The sequence below is a fragment of the Bos indicus genome, chromosome 12 (genome assembly GCF_029378745.1).
Source record: "Bos indicus isolate NIAB-ARS_2022 breed Sahiwal x Tharparkar chromosome 12, NIAB-ARS_B.indTharparkar_mat_pri_1.0, whole genome shotgun sequence".
Taxonomy (NCBI): Eukaryota; Metazoa; Chordata; class Mammalia; order Artiodactyla; family Bovidae; genus Bos; species Bos indicus.
In genome coordinates this window covers 13,576,925-13,600,310 of record NC_091771.1, presented here as the reverse complement: position 1 = coordinate 13,600,310, position 23,386 = coordinate 13,576,925, and the positions used below count along the sequence as shown (strand labels likewise).

At 41.2% G+C, this 23,386-nt stretch overlaps 1 protein-coding gene across 2 annotated transcripts in view; it reads left to right on the top strand.

The window, feature by feature from the left end:
• Positions 1-23,386, top strand: part of ENOX1 (ecto-NOX disulfide-thiol exchanger 1) — a 342,949-nt gene that overhangs the window by 14,528 nt on the left and 305,035 nt on the right. The window contains exon 1 of one of the 2 annotated variants that reach the window (XM_070800029.1): positions 19,958-20,099. The exons of the other annotated variant lie outside the window; for it this stretch is intronic. Coding sequence (XP_070656130.1) covers positions 20,012-20,099 — 88 coding nt within the window. The 5' untranslated portion in view covers positions 19,958-20,011. Of the gene's footprint in view, positions 1-19,957; positions 20,100-23,386 lie in introns of those variants that run through there. 2 annotated transcript variants of the gene reach the window in all.

Below are 23,386 nucleotides of genomic sequence, written 5' to 3'. Positions count from 1 at the left end.
CCAGAAAGATGATTTCCAAGTGACTGAGTAGTTTCATTGGCACAGAACATTTCATTTCCTCTTAACAGTTAAGGTTTCACTCAAGAGGAAGAAGAATAAGACTTTAAAGTGCAGGGCACCCGACTCACAGCTTGTGTCTCCCCTCAGAAAAAAGGTCACAGACATCCCCAGCCTGGGAGAGATAAGTGGGAGGAAAAGATCAGGGCTAGGAGAGGTGATTGCTGACCGGCTTTCTGTTCTCTCTTATCCCAGAATTTGGCATGCAGTCAGTGTTTCTTTAATTTTATCTTTTGCTTCTATTGATAGCACAGGGCCTGTATGTTGTGTCGTGTAGGGAGGAGAGAGAGAGAGTTCCTTTATAAATGGACACAAGGGAATGACTTCTTTTCATGAGAAAGACATTTTTCTGAATCCTTCCCTGAAAATATGGACAATATTTGAATAAATACTATAGGCGAAAGTTTTCCAGATAAAATGTCTAAGACCATTTCCATTCATTTGAAAGTGTTCACACACACAAAGGTCTGGTATTTGCTGAACAATGCCATCCCTGTTAGAACTTCCATCCTAAATTTTAGCACAGAATGTATAATCCCAAAATAAAGATGAGTCAGGGGAACAGGATGTACTTTTCTTTTCATTTAAAAGAATTTTTTGTTGTTGTTTTTTAAAATTCTGGGTAAAAATTCATCAATATCAGCTTCTTAGAATTATCACAAGTGTATACATTTGAAAACTGAAAGGACAGTGTTCATCATAGACTGAGTCAATTTTCAACATTCTAGAGCCCAGTTTTCTTCTCAGAAGCATTTACTAAATTAAAAGTCAAAGATATCACATTAAGAAATCCTACTTGTGTTTACAATATCTATTTATAAAAACGATAATACAAGCACTGAAGGAAATACAATTTACAAAAACGTATTTCTACTTATGCATTTCTCAGCAAAGTAAGACATAACTCACATAACACATCCTCCTGTCTCTTTTCCTGAGCATCCCTGTCATTTATGAAAATATGTGGCTGCTTAATCTATTGATTGAAAATGTTAAAAAGTGCATTTTTAGAATAAATATTGAAAAAGGATGTGGCAGGTGCAAATAGGACTAACCTCTCATTATACTGCACTTAGAACTTTTTTTCTTCCTAAAATTACCTCACTCAGCTTCATTTTGCTTATGTCCTGGGGGGCATGCATAGAATGCTGCTCATGGTAGGCTGTGATTAAAATGTTTGCTAAACAAATAAATAAAATTAATTAAAGGTGACCTACAAAAGTGAATTTCCAAAAGCCCCCATCCTTTCAGTGGGCTAAATATCAGATGGTGAGGGCGTTGGAACCATAGTGTTACATGCTCTCATTTCCATTTCTTCTCTGAAGCCCCACTCTGTTTATTGCTGTGGCATCTGGCAGGCTTTCTTTTCTGGGCCCAGCAGGCTCCACGCAGTGTGTTCTTATTTTCCTGGAACGAAAAGTCAAGGAAATACCATTTCTAAAAATATGCTTTATGAGTTTTTTTTAAAATAATATTTCCATTCTCCTGGCTCATTCACTTAGGGGTCTTGATCAATGACACAGTGCCCAGAAAAAAAGAAATCACAGCGAGTCTAATGTCAGCTGTGCAGCAAACGTGACAGCTCCCTCCAGTGTGCACACAGTGTCCCCTCTTCTGTTTCTGAGACATCTTATTTTTATGGGTTTATGGCCACGGGCACCCCATGCTCACCAGAAATAGTGGCTGAGACATTTACTCCGTGCTTATTTATATCAAGAATCTTCTTTACAAATATTAGCAAGTGTAGCCCTTTAAGGATCCTGTGCAGATGGTGCTGGGCTTCCCTGATGGCTCAGGTGGTAAAGAATCTGCCTGCCAGGCAGGAGACCTGGGTTCGATCCCTGGGTCAGGAAGATCCCCTGGAGAAGAGAATGGCTATCCAGTCCAGTATTCTCACGGTATTCTTGCCTGGAAAATTCCATGGACAGAGGAACCTGGCAGGCTGCAGTCCATGGGGTCTCAAGGAGCCAGAGACTAAGTGACTAGTATATACACATAGAAGATATTATTTATCATTTTAACTTTACAGATAAGGAAATTTAGATATAGACTGTTTATTTAAAAGCTTTGTCAAGTTCATATGGCTAATAACTTAAGAAGTTGGGATTGCTTTCTTTTTTTTTTTCCTTTGAACTTTTTCCTTTTATTTATTGGACTTTCCCTGGTGGCTCAGATGGTAAAGCATCTGCCTAAAGTGCAGGAAACATGGGTTTGATCCCTGAGTCAGGAAGACTGCCTGGAGAAGGGAATGACTACCCACTCCAGTATTCTTGTCTGGAGAATCCCATGGACAGAGAGCCTGGCAGGCTGCAGTCCATGGAGTCAAAAAGAGTTGGACATGACTGAACGACTATTGCTTTCTTTTTTTTTCTTTGAACTTTCTCTTTTCTTTTTTATTATTTACTGTGAAAGACTCAGTTTTTTTATTTTATTTTATTTTTAAACTTTACACAATTGTATTAGTTTTGCCAAATATCAAAATGAATCCACCACAGGTATACATGTGTTCCCCATCCTGAACGCTCCTCCCTCCTCCCTCCCCATACCATCCCTCTGGGTCGTCCCAGTGCACTAGCCCCAAGGATCCAGTATCATGCATTGAACCTGGACTGGCATCTTGTTTCATACATGATATTTTACATGTTTCAATGCCATTCTCCCAAATCTTCCCACCCTCTCCCTCTCCCACAAAGTCCATAAGACTGTTCTATACATCAGTGTCTCTTTTGCTGTCTCGTACACAGGGTTATTGTTAACATCTTTCTAAATTCCATATATATGTGTTATCTGCTGGGCATACACACTGAGGAAACCAGAAGGGAAAGAGACACGTGTACCCCAATGTTCATCGCAGCACTGTTTATAATAGCCAGGACATGGAAGCAACCTAGATGTCCATCAGCAGATGAATGGATAAGAAAGCTATGGTACATATACACAATGGAGTATTACTCAGCCATTAAAAAGAAAACATTTGAATCAGTTCTAATGAGGTGGATGAAACTGGAGCCTATTATACAGAGTGAAGTAAGCCAGAAGGAAGGACTCAGTTTTTAAGGATTTTTTTCCTTTGGCAACATTTTATTAGAGAAATATTTAACCGTACAGAAAAGTCGAAAGAAATTTACAGTGGTCACTCAGATGCTTACCTCTACACATCTCTCTCTTTATCCATGAATCCACCATATTCTTGGAAACATTTCTCAGTAAGTGGTAGACATCTCTACAGTTCAGTTCAGTTCAGTTCAGTCGCTCAGTCGTGTCTGACTCTTTGCAAACCTATGAATTGCAGCACGCCAGGCCTCCCTGTCCATCACCATCTCCCGGAGTTCACTCAGACCCACGTCCATTGAGTCAGTGATACCATCCAGGCATTTCATCCTCTGTCGTCCCCTTCTCCTCCTGCCCCCAATCCCTCCCAGCATCAGAGTCTTTTCCAGTGAGTCAGCTCTTCGCATGAGGTGGCCAAAGTACTGGAGTTGCAGCTTCAGCATCATTCCCTCCAAAGAAATCCCAGGGCTGATCTCCAGACATCTCTACAGTTATCCCAAATACTTGGGCATATGTACCATTACTAGAATTCAAAGTTTATAATTTTTTTACATGATTCTTATTTTTTAAGTAAAATTGTTAGGTTAAAATTTGCCTATTTACATAAAATGCATAGATCTACAGTGTCTATTTCCATGAGTTCTAACAAATACATAGACCTGTGCTATCCAGGTATGTATCACCCCCAGAGAGTTCCCTCATACTCCTTCCCAGCACATCTCGCCCTCCACCCACTTCCCAGAGTAAATCAATTCTAATTCCGTGCGTGCTCTGTCACTTTAGTCATGACCCACTCTTTAAGACACAATTCCATGAACAGAGGAGCTTGGCATGCTATATTGTCCACGGGGTCTCAAAGAGTAAGAAGCGACTGAGCTGCTAACACTTTCACTAGTTCCAGAACTCCGCATAAATCGATCCATATACTGATGCTCTTCTGTGTCAGCCTTCTTTTCCATAGTATGCTTTTGAGATTGTTCTTGGGTCTATCAGCGGTTCACTTCTGTCTCCTGCTTAGTGGCGTCTGGTTGTGTGACTGTTTCACGGTTTGTTTATCCGTTGTTCTATGGATGGACACCTGTGCTCTTCTCAGGCTCCGACTGCTATGAATGAAGTTGCCGTGCACATTCTCAACCAAGTCTTTTGTGACCCTAGGGATTCATTTCTATTAGGTCCGTATCTGAAAGTGGAATTTTAGTCATAGTAGGTATAGTTTTAGAAGAAGTCTTTGTCCAAAGTTAACTGCACCCTTTTATATCCACACCACCACTAGATGATGCCTTTAGTTGTTACATACCCTTAGCCATCTGGTCTTGTCAGTCTCTTTAATTTTAGCCATTCTGGTAAGCTAGAATTGGGTTTGTAGTGATATTTCATTGTGATGTAATATGCAATTTTGATAACTAATATGTTGACGTCTTCATGTGCTTACGAGCTATTCATATATCTTTAAAGTTTTTTTTTTTTTACATTATTACATTATTTGCACATCGTTCTGTGTTGGGTTGTTTGTATGTATTTTTATTTTTGAGGTATAAGATATATGTCTCTAGTATTTTATTAATGTATCCATTGCAACTATTTCCTTCCAATTCTAATCTATGGATTGCCTACTAATTCTCTTAATGATGTTTTTGGTTGATCAGAGGTTTTAACTTAGAGGGTATAATTTATTAGAATCTTTTCATAAATTCTGAAATTTTTTTCATACATTTCAAAATCTAGTCATAAGTACTGTTATCTGTACCCTAAAACAGCTTTACGCTCAAGTCAAAAAAAATTCTGTGGTTTCTTTGAGAAATTTTATAGTTTAAGCTTTTATGCTTAGATTTATGATCCTTATTGAAGTTTTGTATGTTATAAGAGGTCAGGGTAGGGCTTATTATTTTCTTTATAGGATATTTAATTTTTCTAACAGTATTTTTGAAAAGCCTTTGCTTTCCTTGTTGGAATGCCTAAGTGATATTTGCAAAAATCAAGTGACCAGATAAATGTGCACCTACTTCTAGCTCTCTATGCTGTTCCACTGATTTTATTGCTTCTTATGTTTGGGCCGTACTGTATTGATTACTGTAGCTTTACAGTAAGACTTCAAGCCAGATATGTAAGCCCTCCATCTTTGTTGTTCTTTTGTAATATTGGCTTAGATATTTATTCTGAGAATTTATATAAATTTTAGAATTAGCTAGTCAGTTTCTAAAAGTAATCAGTTTAGTCAGATTGCAGTTGAGAATATGTTAAATTTAAGTCTCAGTTTGGAAAGAATTGACATCAGTATTGAGCCTTTCAATCCATAAATATATGTTGTCTCTTCATTAATATTTCTCAGCAGTGTTTTATAGTTTTTAGTGTGTAATTTGTGCATACCTCTTGGTTCATTTATCACTAAGAATTTAATGTAGTTTTAATAATTTCAGTTCATTTCAGTCGCTCAGTCGTGTCTGACTCTGCGACCCCATGAATCGCAGCACTCCAGGCCTCCCTGTCCATCACCAACTCCTGGAGTTCACTCAGACTCACGTCCATCGAGTCAGTGATGCCATCCAGCCATCTCATCCTCTGTCGTCCCCTTCTCCTCCTGCCTCCAATCCCTCCCAGCATCAGAGTCTTTTCCAATGAGTCAACTCTTCGCATGAGGTGGCCAAAGTACTGGAGTTTCAGCTTTAGCATCATTCCTTCCAAAGAAATCCCAGGGCTGATCTTAATAATTTAGGTGTAATTTAAATTTTTTATCTTCCAATTCTTTCCTGCTAATATGTAAAACTGCAGTTGTGCTATTTTCCTGATACCAAAATCAAACAAATGTACAGACCAATATTATAAATGTAGACTCAAAAATATTCAATAAAATTCTAGCAAATCAAATGCAACAACATGTAGAGAGGATTCTACACCATGACTAAGTGCGATTTGTCTCAGGAATGCAAGGTTAGTTCAACATTCAAAAATTTATCAATGTAAGACTCCATATTAATAGAAGAAAAGACAAAAGCCTTATGACTATCTCAGCCAATGCAGGAAGAGCATTTGTCAAAATACCTTTCATTAAAAAACACTTGGGCATCCCTGGTGGCTCAGTGATAAAGAGTCCACTTGCCAATTCAGGAGACACAGGTTTGATCCCTGACCCAGGAAGATCCCCCATGCCACAGAGCAGCTGCGGCTGTGCGTCACAACTATTGAACCTGTGCTCCAGAGCCCTGGGGCTGCAACCGCTAAAGCCTGTGCACCTTAGAGCCCGTGCTGCACGACGAGAGAAGCCGCCTCAAAGAGGACTAGAGCTGCCCCCACATGCTGCAGCCAGAGAAAAGCCCACACAGCAAGGAAGACCCAGCACAGCCAGAAATAAATAAGTCATTAAAAAAAAAAAGCCTCAGCAAACTAAGAATCTAGAGAAACTTTCTCAACCTGATAATGAAATATCTGTGAGCATCCATGGTGAAAGACCGAAAGTTTCCTACTTGAGATTAAAAAAAAAAAAACACACAACAAAAAAGTTGTCTGCTCTTGCCACTTTTATTCGTTATATTTTGGAGATTCTAACAAAAGCAGGCAAGTAAAATAAAAGGCATCTGGATTGAAAAGGGACAAACAAAACAGGGCTTTCCTGATAGCTCAGTTGGTAAAGAATCTGCCTGCAATGTGGGAGACCTGGGTTCGATCCCTGGGTTGGGAAGATCCCCTGGAGAAGGGAACAGCTACCCACTCCAGTATTCTGGCCTGGAGAATTCCATAGACTCTATAGTTCATGGGGTCGCAGAGAGTCGGACGTGACTTTTACTTTCACTTTCAAACAAAACAAACTCTGTGTGTAGATGACACAGTCTTATATATATGAAATCCTAAGGAATTCACCCCAAAACTGTAGATCTAGGAAATGAGTTCAGCAGACTTGCAGGATAGAAGATGAGTATATTAAAAACTACTTACATTTCTTTACAGCAGCAATGAATGATCTAGAAAGCATTTCAATTTAAAATGGTATCAAAAAAAAAACTTAGGACAAGATTTAATAATGGAAGTACAAGACATATACAATGAAAACTACAAAGCATGTTTAAAGAAATTAAAGATGATCTAAATCAATGGAGAGATAGTACATGTTCCTGTATTCAACATGTATTTTTCAGTATTATTGTTGTGTAGGCTGTCGTCCCTTACCTTCTATTTCTATTCATTTTATTTTCCTGGCCTTTTTATTTGGCCCCAAGATTTTCTATCTTCCTTTTTAGGTTTAAGATCCCTGAAATTTACTTTTACAGCTTAGAACTCTCTTAAAATCCTGACCCTCATTTCAGGAGGTCTTTGATGCATGTCCACATAGATATTCCATTTTAAATTCCCCAGACTCAATTATTTTCTTCCCAAATCCTTTCCCCCCGTGTATTTTTTTTAAAACTGAGATAAAAAGACACTGTTCACCCCATTACTTAATCCACATTTATTTCTAGCTTCTCTCACTTTCCACGTCCAATCACTTAAGTTCTGTGAATTAATCTTGTAAAATACCTCTCAAACTGATTTGTGTTTGTTTTCAAGTTTTTTTTTTTCTATTATTTTAAAGTAATAGAATTTCATTTTCAAAAGAAGGTTCGAATACTGGAGTCAAATACATAAGTAAATGGATGGATGGTGAGAGCCAGGTTCTCTCTGTCAGGGCTTTTGCAGATAAGCAGGGAGGGAAAACCAAAATGAACCATTTAGTACTGGGGTATAGTTGGACATATTAGTATGAATTCATGTTTAGTGTAATATATACACTGATTAATGATTATAGAAGCAATTTATACATATATATATATATATAGCTGCTGCTGCTGCTGCTGCTAAGTCACTTCAGTCGTGTCCGACTCTGTGCGACCCCATAGACGGCAGCCCACCAGGGTCCCCCGCCCCTGGGATTCTCCAGGCAAGAACACTGGAATGGGTTGCCATCTCCTTCTCCAACGCATGGAAGTGAAGTCGCTGAGTCGTGTCCGACTCTTAGGGACCCCATGGACTGCAAGCCTACCAGGCTGCTCCATCCATGGGAGTCTCCAGGCGAGAGTACTGGAGTGAGGTGCCATTGCCTTCTCCGATATATATAGCTATAATTGTTATATTACACTATATATATATATTTATATGTATATGCACACACACAGATACACATACATTTCCTCACTTTCTGCTGAGAGGGCCTGGGAGCAGTGATACCCCAGAAGCATCTAGCACACCCATACCCAGATACTAGTTTCTAAATATCATCTTCCATAAAAAAAAAAAAAAAAGACAAGGGATCTTTGGAAAAATGGCTGGTTCTGGAGCTATGGTAGTGAAAGTACAATGTAAGACTGGATTATCTGGATTCCCTAAAACAGTAAAAGTGCTCAGAAAACAACAGGATGGGGGCCCGTCAGAAGAATGTGAGAGACAACCTAAAAACAGTCACCAGCAGCCAAAGCTGGAATAGTTTGTGCAATGGAATAGGTAATGTGGTGTTTATTGGATTATAATCTAAAATATAAATATGCATGAGTTCACTGTAATATAAAGGGTTGAACCAGTGAGTAATGGCAGTAAGAGGAACAAATCTTCCTTGTAGAAGAATTCCAAATAATGTGGGTAGATACAGCCCCCTCCAGAAAGTGAAGCTTACCCTCGTCCGTCAGTGTGGCCCGGGGAGACCGGCTTCCAAATAAGAGTGTATGTGAAGAGGGAAAGTGGTGAGTTCACAGCAGAGAAACCCAACAAACACCACCTAGCCAAGTGTTCAAGGTTAGCGTGGCAATTGCCAAGACTTGTTGATGATATATGCCCCCTGATATGACAAAATGAAAAATGTACCTCGCCTCTGTGGTATTCTTCCCCAAACCCATAACCCTGGTCTAGTCATGAGGAAAACATCTGACAAACACAGAGTGAGAACAAAAATACCTGGCTCCTATTTCTTCAGACTGTCAAGGTCATGAGTTAACAAGGAAAAAAAACCGAAAAACTGTCACACATGAAAAGAGACGAAAGAGACACGGTGACTCAATGCAGTGTGATGTCTTGGCATGGACTATGGAACAGAGAAGGTACGCGTGTGGAAATACTGGTGAAATGTGATTGGAGCCCGGAGTTAACAGCGCTGTGCAAGGGCTGGCTTCTCGGCTGTGACAACTGGGCTGTGGTAACATGAAGAGGTTAATGTCAAGGGAAACTGGGTGAGGTGTTTAAGGGGAACTCTTTGTATTAGCTTTGCAACTGTTGTAAATCTCAAACTTTTCCAAACTCAAAACACGTATTTTAAAAATTTAGAAGGCCCGATAGGAGATAGACATTGGCCAAGCTACTGGAATTGAAGCAGAGTTTGAGGGCCTGGCGTCCTGACTGGCTGGCCGCTTCCTTACTCTTGACTCCTCCCCAGTCTGCCTCCCTCCCTTCCTGTGACCCGAGGGTCCCCCCGTCCTGTGTGTTGCAAACAACTGCCCCACAGAATGAAATGCCACATCCTGGACCTGTCTTCTGGGGCCCTGCACAGCCTCACCCTTGCCTGGCCTTCACCATCATCTGTTGACCTTCTGGTGGTGGTGGTTTAGTTGCTAAGTCCGTGTCCAACTCTTGCGACCCTATAGACTGTAGCCCACCAGGCTCCTGTGTCTATAGGATTTTTCCAGGCAAGAATACTGGAGTGGGTTGCCATTTCTTTCTCTGGTTGACTTTCTGGCCTCTTGTATTTATTTCCTTCATATACTCTGAAGGCGATTTCTTTTTCTCATTCAGACCACAGCCTTCTTCTTGATTTTGCATATGCTTGCCTCTCATTTTCCAAGGCTTTTTTTCTCAAGCCTCTTCAGCCACAAAAACTCTTCATTTTGTACCCTTTTGACCTGGTCCTAAAATGCAGCTCCAGACTCACCTCCTCTCTGAAGTCTCCAAGGAAAGGGAAGGTACTCTGAAATGATTCCCACAAGAACATGTAGAAATTGGCTGTGTGCGTGCAGCTTTCCTCCAAGAGTTGACAGACTCCTTAAGGAACTGTCATTCATCCCTCTCTGTCTCTCTCTCTGCCAAATATCAAGCAGTACCTAGCACATAGTAGGTATTCAGTAAATATAGAATGGATGTATGAATGCAGAATGGATGGATGGATGAATAACAGCAAGTTTATTTAAAATAAAGGTATTTTTTGAAGTTTTATTTATTTGAATCTAGTTGTTATAAAGCTGCAATTCAACATTTTAGTCAGCAAGTTGATCCCAGTTTGCCAACTTAAAAAGAGAAGTGTTGGGTTTTCAAGAGTAAATAACAATGTGAATTCAACCAGTGCTTTGTGTTCATGCTAAGTCACTTTAGTCGTGTCTGACTCTTTGCAAACCTGTGGACTGTAGCCCGCCAGGCTCTTCTATCTATGGGATTCTCCCAGCAAGAATACCGCAGTGGGTTGCCTTGCCCTCCCCCAGGGGATCTTCCTGACCCACGGCTCAAACCCACATCTCTTGTGTCTCCTGCATTGGCAGGAGGATTCTCTACCACTAGCACCGCCTGGGAAGTCCAATTCAATCAGTATGTATGTACAAAATGTTGCAGGTGGTTAGGTTTTATTCCTTTAAATCAGCAGTCCCTAACCTTTTTGGCACCAGAGACAGGTTTCGTGGAACACAATCTTTCCACAGACGGGAGGGAGGTGGGGGATAGTTTGGGGATGATTCAAGCACATTATGTTTATCGAGTACTTTATTTCCTGCCTCAGATTCTCAGGCATCGGATCCCGGAGTTGGGGACCCCTGCTTTGAAATGAAAAATCTGCAGTGTGCTTACCTTTACTGTAAATGAAGTAGGTAGTGTAGTGTGCCTTTTCAGGCTGCTGGAGTTGTCAGTAAAGCATACATTTGTCTTCATTAGTCATTCCAAGGAGATGCTTTCTGATGCAGGTGGCCCAGCTATTCTCAGGCAGTTTAATTTCCCAATTACTATACCCATGGCTAAGAACAGATAGTGATTAGTTTCACATTTTGCTCGCTGGGCAGCTTAATGTTCTTGTCACCTTACATTGAGTTTTAAATGTGCAAAGCGCAAGGAGTGTCAAACATTTTTCTCAGACTTGGTGGGTTGGCAGGGGGAGGGGGGCTCATTCCTAGCAACTTGAATTGCTTCTGGATACAGAAATTGAAGGGCCTGGTTGATTAATGAAAGAACAAGGTAATATGGCAGAAGTACATCCAGGAAGGTAATGTGTGTATATATGTGTGTGTACATTACCTTCCTTGATGTATCTTTTCATCCTTTAGATGTCTCTTTTTCTTTTCTTTCACAGAGCCACCACTTCCTGGTCTGTGCAATCAGAGTGCTAGTTTGATGGCTTAGATTACTACCATTCAAGGAAACACAGGATGGGAGGATGTTATTTACAAAAGATCATTCAACTTTAGTAATTTCCTTCTTTGAATATTCTCAGGCATAACAGGCTCCCCAAAACACAGAATGAGATACATCATTTTTAACCTAATGGATATTCACCACCTTATATTTTGGACAGTTTTGCTCCAGCTTGACTTACTAATGCCTTCTTTCTAAAATTTGGGGCAGAAAGGTAGAAAAGTTTCCTTTGGAGAAAACCAAAACCACACTGGCACTTTCCCCTGCTGTTCTTTTGCTTAATAGCCTGGGAGGGAAGTTGACTCATTTGTGGAGACTTAACCCAGTGCCATTATTAGCAGAAAAGATTATTTAACGTTATAAGGAGGCATGGGGAAATGTCAGGCACACAGCATCCCAAACATAAACTTTATTTGCTGTCCTCTGGAAGAATTTGTTTGCGTATAATGTTGTTCACACCACTGATAACAGAAAATGTATTTAATAACTACTCAGAATTAATATGCTATAGTATGCATGGCTGCCTAATTTAATTTATCTCTGATTAAGCCTATTATGTTTGAGATCACTTTACAGAAGAGATTTTTTTTTTTTTTTTGCCAGCTGTAAGCTTATTTGAATTGTAATATAAGTTAATAATGTGTGAAATAACCAGTGGTGCCTACTTCTAAATGTTCTTCTTGCCAGCTGACTTCCTGGGATGATGCAGACCCAGATCGTTTATTGGCATTTAGTTACTGTCTTGCCCGAAGACCAGATATTGGAATATCTGGTTTTCTAGGTTGAAAACATCTTAGTTTTCTAAGATGAAAACTAACTATTTTAGGGGGCAGGGACAAATTCAAGTGGTACTTGAATTCTGAAATCCAGAGAGAAAGCCATTGCATTAGAAAAGTGGTTGAAAATCAGTGATTGACCATCACATGATGTAAAAGTCAACACATAACTTTTGGACGATTTTTGTCCTGAATATATTCCTTCAACATTAGATAGTCATGCGATCGTGTAGAGTGGGAACCTCAAGGCTTTGGCGATGCTCTGGGCAGCTTTTGCCTTGATGCCTGGGTAATTAGGTCTCTTCTGTGGGCCCAGCGTGAGAGAGGGAAGGACCCTGTACCGTATGAGGCTGCTGTTCTGTGGCTTGTTCTCTGAATTATATGCCAAGCTTGTCTTTTTGCTTCAGCTGAACCAGCTGTTTCATCTGCCAGTTTAATTCTTCTTTTCGATGTCAAGAGTGGTTATCTCCAAAAAAAAAAAAAAAAAGTGACTGAGCTCATTATGTCTCTTTGCTCAGCAGTTGGCTTCATATAGTTCGCATTTCTCAGAATATGAACTTTATTATTTGTGTATATATTTAAATTTGGTAGTCTGATTGCATCGTACCCACTTCCTCCTTGGAAGGTCTTTGCTTCTTTTTAAAATTAATTAATTTGGCTGCGTCGGGACTCAGTTGTGGCACGTGGGATCCTCATTGCAGGATGCGGGACCCTTCACTGTGGTGCACAGACTCTGGTTGCAGCACTGGGTCTCTGGAGTGCAGGGGGCAGAGCATATGGGCTCAGTAGTTGTGGTTCCCAGGAAGGCTTAGTTGCTCCGCAGCTCATGGGATCTTAGTTACTGGACCAGGGATCAAACCCATGTTCCCTGCATTGCAAGACAGATTCCTAATTGCTGGACCACCAGGGAAGTCCCAGGCCTTTTCTAATTAGAATGCTAGCCAGTCCTCCAAGGCCTTCTTCAAGTCCTACCTCCTCTGTGCAGAATTCCTGACCATCTCAGGCTACAGCCATTTCCTTCTTTGAGTCTCCTCTGTGAGGTCATTTGCTTTATCATCTAGTCACCTTTTCCTGTGTGAGCTCCCTGAAGGCAGAAACCTTGGGTTTGAAATCACTGTAGCCCCACAGTACCTACCTAAAACATTTTCCTGTGCAAAAAAAAAAAAAAAAAAGCAAAAAACGAAACTCAGTGGATGGTGGTGATTGATAATCAGAATGAAAACACAAGGGAGAAACATATCATGAACCCTAGTAGTGTTAGTCGCTCAGTCGTGTCCGACTCTTTGCCACCCCACGGACTGTAGCCCTCCAGGTTCCTCTGTCCGTGGGATTCTCCAGGCAGGAATACTGGAGTGGGTTGCCATTCCCTTCTCCAGAGGATCTTCCCCACCCAGGGATTGAATCCGGGTCTCCTGCATTGCAGGCAGATTCTTTACCGTTTGAGCTACATTTAAAGTCGGTTTGTGGTTCTCATTTGTTTTAAATGTGAAGTGGAAACGTGCATGCAATCTTTTAAAAGTCAGAGATAATAAAGTAGCTTTCTCCTTGCTTTTGAATGACTCTTGCTAGACCTGTAGTTTGAATCCCAGAATGGATGCCAAGCAGTGTTTCTTCGCCCTGGATAACATTAGAATAAGCTCTGAAATTTTAGACATCTATGCTGATGACCAGGGCTAAACTTCAGTTCAGGTAAGTCAGGGAATGGTATCATTACAAAAAAAAAAAAAGCTTACCAGATGATTTTAGTGAGAAGCCAAGACTGAGAACCACTGGTGTAAGGGAAAGGGAAAGGTCATTAAATGTGCTCCTCTATCTGCTGTTAGATGGCGTTCTACAGCTGGTTAGTGATGAAAGAAGGGTGCTTCTAATGAGAGGATTAACGTGGCAGCTTTCTGATGCAGGCAGCCTTTGCCACTTGCAATCCTCCTCTCAAGCTACCAACAAAGGTGGCCCACAGTCTTCATTTGTCAGGGGCTTGTGCTGGTTTGGGGCTCCCCTGGTGGCTCTGGAGGTAAAGAGTCTGCAACACAGCAGACCTGGGTTTGGTCCCTAGGTTGGGAAGATCCCCTGGAGATGGGAACGGCAGCCCACTCCAGTTTTCTTGCCTAGAGAAATCTATGGACAGAGGAATACAGAAAGCCCTACACAAAAACCTCTCAGGTGGTCACTCTACTACTAAAGCTCAGCATTTGGATCCTACAGAACTGATGAACTTTATTTTGACAGAGTTGATTAACCTCCTCTTGAGAAGAAGGAAATGTATTTTGGGGGTGGGAATAGAGTATTCAATGAAAATATAGACATAATTAGAACCTTAGCAGTCTTGAGGGGTGGGAGACATATCAAGAGAGAATGAAAAAAAACATTGCAACAGGTTTTGATAGAATTCTTGCAATTAAGGTGAAACTGGGAGAGGGGAGCTTCATTGTATTGGGGATTGGCCCAAAAGTTCGTTTGAGGTTTTCTTTTCATCTTACAGAAAAACCCAAATGAATTTTTGTCCAGCCCAGTGGCTAACTAAAGAACATTGAAATATTTGTTCACTTTTATCTCCACTACGTAGCAGAATTAAAAATGATTTTTTAACGTAAGAAGGCATGAAATGGAAACCCCAAATGTGTAAATATAATCAGCTAAATTATAAGCTACTTGAGGTTAGTTATTTTTAAAAGAAAACAAAGACTTACTGAAGGCTCCATGGAAAGTTACAGAGCATCTGGCTCCTGGCTCTTTTCTCTGGTAAGGTTCTTGGGCCTCCTTCCTACTAAATGCTTCCATTCCCAGCAAACGGCACTGTCTTTTCCTTTTAGATAAAAATGAATGTTGGTAGATTGATAGAAAAAGTGAACATATTTTTCTACTAGAAATACCTTAATTGTTTGAATTGGTAATTGTACCTGAAAGTATATTCATCTTGAATACCGATTTGAGGTGTATTCTGGAATAATGGTACAGTCCTGCCGTGTAAGGATTAATTTATCCCACAGTTATTTTCCATTCCGGTCATGTTGATCACTGAGCAGCCAGTCCAATTACTCCACGGTTGATTCATTTCATTCACCGTCTGCCAAAATCGCCAGATGTGTCCCAGTAATATGTCTATCTTCATAACCAAATTAAATCCACTGACTTGGCAGCAGTTCAACCAATGCTTTGGTGATCACCTGCCCAAGACATGGATGGTGCCATAGCTAAAATGTTAAACTAAGAAATAGCTGGTTTCACTGAAATTATGAAAGATATTTTTTTCTCCCACTCTAAAAGTTATATGCTGCTATAGGAGAAAGCACCAATAAATAAAGCTCCCGACACATCACATTTATCCTTTTTTTCCTTAACCAAACATTTAGGTGAAGTAGTAAAACTCAGAGAAACATATTTTAGGATGAGAAACTGCAGATCAGCTCATCCATCCTTTCTAGAATATGCTAATACGTAGTACCTGGGTGGGGAGGGGAAATGTGGAAAGGATTTGTAGGCTGTCCCTGGTGGCTCAGATGGTAAAGCATCTGCCTGCAATGCAGGAGACCCCGGTTCAGTCCCTGGGTCAGGAAGATTCCCTGAAGAAGGAAATGCAACCTACTCTAGCATTCTTGCCTAGGAAATCGATGGGCAGAGGAGCCTAGCAGACTACACCCATGGAGTCACAAAGAGTCAGACACATGGAGTGACTAACACTTTCAGATTTGTAATATTCCAGGTAAAAGAAAATCAAGCTGCTGCCGTAAATGGGGGAGGGGACAGGCATGACATGAAGAGTCATATTCCAAAATTATCCAACCACAGAACTCTTCATTGTGAGTATCTGGAGGGACTTCATCCAACTTCCTAATTTTGTAGATAGATAAACTACAAAAAGGTTAAGGAACTGACCCAAAATAAAGTAATTTTCTTCCAGGCCTTCTCCCTACCCCCACTTTCACACAGCCTTCCCTCGTTGCCTGTAAGTACTCCCCCCTTGCTTTTCCGTGACTGACAAGCTGCTTCCCGTTGACCAGCCTGCCAGTGATCTGGGGCTTCCCTGGTGGCGCTCGTGGTAAAGAACCTGAATTTTTCAAGAGTCAAGGTTTCAATATCTTCTCATGTTCTGATTTTAATAGATTTAATTTATTGAACACCTATAATATGTCAAGTTCTTTATATGCATTTTATGATTTCATCCATGTAACAGCCTGAAAAATGGATAATAGTATGTCCATTTTCCTCTTGGAGAGATTATTTAGCTCCCTAAAGGTCCAGGAGTTGGTGATGGACAGGGGGGCCTGGTGTGCTGCGATTCATGGGGTCGCAAAGAGTCGGACATGACTGAGCAACTGAACTGAACTGAACTGAAAGGTCAGACATTCAGTAAGTAGAAGTGAAATTGAAAACAAGGTCAATCTGACTACAGAGTTTTTCATCTTATCAAACTCAGAGATGGAGATGTGGTTTCAGCTACATTAGGATCATTCTTGTTGACAACGTGAATACCTCTTTAAAAACTAATTGGCCCATAGTTGAGTATAGCAGAGAGTAGAAAGAATTGCATATTACTTTGCCAACAAAGGTCCGTCTAGTCAAGGCTATGGTTTTTCCAGTGGTCATGTATGGATGTGAGAGTTGGACTATAAATAAAACTGAGCACCGAAGAATTGATGCTTTTGAACTGTGGTGTTGGAGAAGACTCTGGAGAGTCCCTTGGACTGCAAGGAGATCCAACCAGTCCATCCTAGAGGAGATCAGTCCTGGGTGTTCATTGGAAGGACTGATGTTGAAGCTGAAACTCCAGTACTTTGGCTACCTGATGCGAAGAGCTAACTCATTTGAGAAGACTCTGATGCTGGGAGGGATTGGGGGCAGGAGGAGAAGGGGACGACAGAGGATGAGATGGCTGGATGGCATCACCAACTCAATGGACATGGGTTTGGGTAGACTCCAGGAGTTGATGATGGATAGGGAGGCCTGGCATACTGTGATTCATGGGGTCACAAAGAATCAGATACAACTGAGCGACTGAAATGAACTGAAGTAGAGAAATTTGTAGGAAATGTACTTAGGAAAATAAAAATACATTGAAGTAATATATTAAAAGAACAACCAGCAAGCTGTCTTAAGGGGGATGAGGTGAGGAATACCTACATATATACATTAATATACATATGTATGTGTATGTACATATACATTTAGGCAATAAAAGGGTGAGTACATAATTGGAAGGTGATCTCACAACTATTTGCAAGAATCTCATATGTATATAGTTTCTAGCTGGATAATGGTGATTTTTTTATATGAATTCTGAAGGCAAGTTGTTGGATGAGTAACCGGAGTTTCACAGCTAACATTGGGTGGTAGGAGTTAAGCAACTGCCTTCCAAGTGAGTGCTCATTTAGTTATCTTAAAGTCAGGTTGTTTTCTGCTGTCTCCCTTCTTATTTAATAAACTTACATAGCTTTTCTTAAAATAGTATTTGTTGGACCAGCCCCCTTACTGTTCTGTTTTTAAATCATTTTCTTGATGTCTGTTTCTTTTTTTCCTCCCTGCTTCCCTCCATCTCTCCCTTCATCTCTCCCTCCTCCCTTTCCACCTCCCTCCTCTCCTTCCTTCCTTCTTATTTGAAAATGGATGTGGCATCTACTTCAAATTGACCTTTGGTCCAAACTTCTAGAACCAGGATAATGATGAGATGCTGTAAAGATAAATTTGTAAGAGTCCAGCTCACTTTGAACTTGTACTCTGTAGAAAATCACTGAGAATTAAAATGATTTTGACAATACCCCACCTGAAAGTAGTTGTTAGGTAGTTAGCAATTGGTTTAGGGTAACACCTAAGGTTCTCTGGATAAACTATCTAGACTAGGGTGACGTACATAGTAAGTGCATAGATGACAAAGTAAAATTCATAAGACTGGGAGCTTGTGGTTCTGTCAGATTGAACACATGCATTTAAATCTTCTTATTGCAAAAATCTCCCTAAAATTTTGGCAAAGAATAAGAAAAAAAATACTATACAGAGATAGAGACTGAGAGAGAGCAGAGAAGCAGGTGGTACTAAACAGGAGATATGAGCAAACTTTGGGAAGCTGGCCCTGTGATGGGGGCACTGGTGAGGGGTCCCAAGAGAAGCCTGCAAATCTATTCTGCAGGATCCTGGGGAGGCTTAGAATGGGCATGTGGGTGAGCCTGGAGGAGGCTGACAGCGGTTGCAGAGTGATCAATAATACTTGGTGAAAGAGTGCACACGCGAACTTGGCCCTGTTCCTCTCCCACCCTCACAAAGCCGCTCCCAAACCTGTGTCCCTGATGGAGGCTTGGGGCGTAGTCTTGGGCTCCGAGATGCTCCACACTCAGAAAACTGAAGCCTAGGATAGAGAGGGGAAACCAGGGGAATTCAATGCAACCCCGTAGAGTGAACAGGTAGATGAGACCCGCCCGGACTGTCCTACAGCTGAGCCCTGAGAGCATTTGTAGCTACGACAGGCTCCGTAGACAGGAGATTAAAGGATTCTTATCTAGAGAAACTAAATGACCGGACTGGCATTTGGAGTCCCACCCAGTTACCTCGGGGGACGCCTGCCGGATAAGCGTACTGGCCCCCAGTCAGTGTTTCCAATTCATTGTGTGAGGACTCAGCGTCCCTAAATATAAATAAATTCTTTGTATTACTTATGTATAATACATATGATGACTATCACATATAGATGTGAGTATGGCTCCCTATAGAAAATACAGAATAAAATATTGAGATCAAAATAGAAATGGGTTAGAGGGTTTGGGGAAAATATTGACAATTCAAGAAGCAAAAGAAGAGCTTTTAAAAACCTGTAGTATCTTCAGAAAGATGGGAGACAATATGACATCCATGAAATAAAAGGTAAATTCTATGAAAAAAAGAAACAATCAGAAAATGAGAAAAAGATCTTGGAAATTAAACTCATAGTTAAAAACAAAATTATTCAGAGATGTAAAAGGTCATGTCATGCAAAGTTTCTAGAAAGTAAATTAACAGGCAGCAGTTATAGCAGGGTAGGGGAAAGAAGGTAAAAAATGGATTGGATCAGCCCACCAGCTTCAGCATTTTACCTTAGCTATTCCCCAAAGGAAAGATAGAAAAAAAAAAATGATGTATTATATCAAAGAATAATACAGGAAAAATTTCAAACCAGAATAGGAATTTCCAGTTTTAAAGGGGAGAAAGTACCCAGAACAATGGATAAGTAAAGAAGTTTCATTAAGGTTCTTTACTCTGAGGTTTCAGCATCCCAGGGACTTAAAAGATTCCTAAACCTTCCAGCGAAACAAACCAGGTCACAGATGAAAGGTCAAGAGAACAAGTGGCCTTCAGACTTCTCAACCGCAGCCCTGGACGCTAGAAGACAGTGAAACTCAGCCTTCAGAGTTCTAAAGGGAAATGAATTTTACTTAGAATTAAGCCTCATTGGAAAAGACTTTGATGGTGGGAGGGATTGGGGGCAGGAGGAGAAGGGGACGACAGAGGATGAGATGGCTGGATGGCATCACTGACTCGATGGACGTGAGTCTGAGTGAACTCCGGGAGTTGGTGATGGACAGGGAGGCCGGGCGTGCTACGATTCATGGGGTCGCAAAGAGTCGGACACGACTGAGTGACTGAACTGAACTGAACTGAGAAAACTTAATAAGCAGGCAAGCGTGAGAGTAGAAGTTAAGACGTTTTTCAGACACACAAGAAAGGTCTCAACAAATTTACCTCCCGTGTACCTTTTCTCAGGAAGCTACTAGAGAATGAGCTCCACAAAAATGAGGCTGTAAACCAAGAAAGAGGCAACCATGGGATCCAGGAGGCGGGGGACCCAGCACAGGCGAGAGGCACAGGGATTTCGCCAGATGGTGTTAAAAAGAAGCCCCAGGACAACAGGTGGGCAGCTGGCCTGGGGAACCACTAGCCTGGACGGACTGAATGGGAGGCCTGTGGAGGGACAAACAGGTCTGAGAGGGTCACTGATGGAGTTGCTCACGTCAGAAAGGGTGGTAGTAGGGCTTTTATAGTTCCTCTGCAAAGTTGAGGGCCGTTAGTAATAAATACACACGAAGAGGAAGAAGAAAGACAGCACAAATGAAAGAGATGGAATAAGCTAGGAAGTGTGTTCTTGTAGGGCGTGACTTAAAAGTGAACGATATTGCATGGCATAACAATGCAAACAAAGAATATTGATTTAACCCCAGATTCCAGTTTAGCCAACTGGAAAGATGAGAGAAGAATGCTCTTTGGAAGGTGGTGATGGTATAAGAGTGTCGAGTGTTCCTCATTTTACAGAGTAGTAAGACATTAGGTAAGCTCTACAAATGATCATTTAAGAAATATCAGTGTACATGTATCACTTAAATATATGGAATCAGATATCAGAATTGAAAGTTAAAAGTGGTGTCCTTTTCCACGACAGGATTCAACCTCCTTGAGGTGGGGAGGGCTGGGTTAGATTTACTGGTTAGGCTTCCTGCCCTGGGCCAGCCCATAGGTATAACCATACTGAAAGGAACCAGTTGAGGCAAAAGTCTTACCTGTATCAGAGGCTGCTTGCTTAGGCAAAGCATCATCTTTCATAATAAAAGCAAACCAGACTCTGTGGGAGAAGTTGAGGGTGGGATGATTTGAGAGAATAGCATTGAAACGTGTATATTATCATATGTGAAACAGATCGCCAGTCCAGGTTCAATGCATGAGACAGGGTGCTCGGGGCTGGTGCACTGGGATGACCCAGAGGGATGGGATGGGGAGGGAGGTGGGAGGGGAGTTCAGGACGGGGACACGTGTATACCCATGGCTGATTCATGTCAGTGTATGGCAAAAACCACTACAATATTGTAAAGTAATTAGCCTCCAATTAAAATAAATAAATAAATAAATAAATAAAAGTAAACCACACACAAAAGTGGTTTCGGAGGAGAAGGAGGGCGGCAGGGACAAGTGGGGTGGGGGGCTGATTTGGGTTCTAGGCCTCTTATACCCTGCTTGCCTTTTTAAGCTCTAGGCATATGTGACTTTGAAAGGTTTTAAGTTGGTTTTTAAATCTACTGGAATCAGAAACAGAGGCTATGAAAACAAAGCACACAGTACCCCTCTCCCAGAAAAATTAAACACAGTGCAAGAAGAGGTCGGTGGTGCTTTTCTCGATCTCTTTCAGGACTCGTTTATCTATCTCATGTCTAACAACAAAATAGGGGCCTGAGAACTGTCTTCCAGTCTCACTCCAGCCGACACCTCCTGTCATCTGCAGCCACCCCCATATTCTGTGTTTAAACTCTACTGGGCCACTTCCTGTTCCCTCTATAATGCCTGTATTTTCCCTCACCTCAGCCTTTGCTTATATAATTGGTGCAGTGGTAAATAATTCACCTGCCAATGCAGGAGACAGTGGGTTCAATCCTTGGGTCAGGAAGATCCTTGGAGGAGGAAATGAAAACTCACTCCAGTATTCTTGCCTAAAAAATTCCATGGACAAAGGATCCTAGCGGGCTGCAGTCCATGGGGTCACAAAAATATAAAACATAGTTATATTCACCTTCCTTTCATATCTATCCCCCCCAAGACACATACACATCCCTTCCCCAAATCCCCTGGTTCCACCTGCATCTCTTCCTGTTTGTATCTCAGCCAGGACCCCCTCTCTGGATCACAGCATCCTCCTCTTTTCTTTAATTCCTCTTGCTTTATCCTTGGCACCACTGACCACACATGGCTTTCAGTCAGTCCTTTTTTTTTTTTTTTTTTTTTCCCTTGTCGAGTCTATTCAGAGTTAGCAGGTAGCAAGGGTAGGAACCATATTGCACAGATATTTATTCCTCTTCCAGAGGCTGGCAGAGTGCGGACATAATACAGGTACTGCCTCAGATAATAATTAAATGAATAAATGAATCTTCCATTACATTTGAAATCTGTTCAGTCATATGGCCCGATGCTAAACATCTGTATCTGTATAAATAAATATTACTGGAAGGAAAGGAATTTATGTGCCTTTTTGTTTTAAGGAAGCTGATGTGTTTTCTCCTGAAAGAGGAAGATCATACTCAGAGCCCAGAGGGTTAGCTGCTCCCTAAAACTTTTGCTTGTGTTTCCTTTGTGGAGAATGTGGAAAAGTGTCGCCCAGGGGGTTTATATTTGACTCTCCAGGGATTATAGGGTAGCTTGGAATTGAGCAAAACATCAGTAGAATGTTGCCTTGGTCTCAGGGTAGAGAAGCTTTTAGATATCTCCCTGTACGTGGTGGATATAGCCCTGTCTAAGATGTAGCATAAAAGGATAAAGCGCTAATATAAAGCAGTGCGTGGGTGCTCAATCCATTTAGTTGTGTCCGACTCTGTGCGACTGTATAGACTGTAGCCTGCCAGGCTTCTCTGCCCGTAGCATTCCTCAGGCAAGGCAAGAATACCAGAGTGGGTTGCCAGGCCCTCCTCCAGGAGATTTTCTCAACCCAGGGATCAAACCTATGTCTTTTATGTCTCCTGCATTGGCAGGCAGGTTCTTTACCATTAGGGCTACCTGGGAAACCAATATGAAGCAGATTTTCAGGAAATAGTCAGTAATAACACAGTCATCTGGTTGACCAGGCACTAGGATTTCCAACCCCAGCTTTGCACCTAATTGCTCTTTCTACTCCATCAGGCTTTACACCACACTGCTCACATCTCCTTATAACCACTCAGATGATCCCCTAACAAATTAAATCACAAGATGAATGTAAAATGTTTCCTTTGTGAAGATAACAGAATATGCCCATCTGTGTTATGGTGTATGTGAACAGCGGAGTAACTATGAAGCCATTAGCAAGAATGAGGTAGATCTCTATATTCTGATACAGCAAGGGCTTTAATATATATTGCTAAAGGGGAAAAGTAAATGTGGAATAAGTTGGCCTTCTTCATGTCTACTCAGATACCATCTTTTCCATGAAGCCCTCCTTAACCACTCCATTTATAGTTGCAAACACGTGCCCTCCACTGCTGGCTTTTTCTTCATTACCAGTTATTCCCATTTGACATAATGTGTATTTGTTTGTGATGTAGCTTACCCACTCGAATGTCAGGTGATGAGGGATGTTGCATGTTTTATTTACTGCTTCTCCCCCTGGAAAAATAAATGACTGGAATGAATGAATTTGTGTGGGAAAGCTGATTATTTGCATAGGAGGTTACTATTTGCATAGA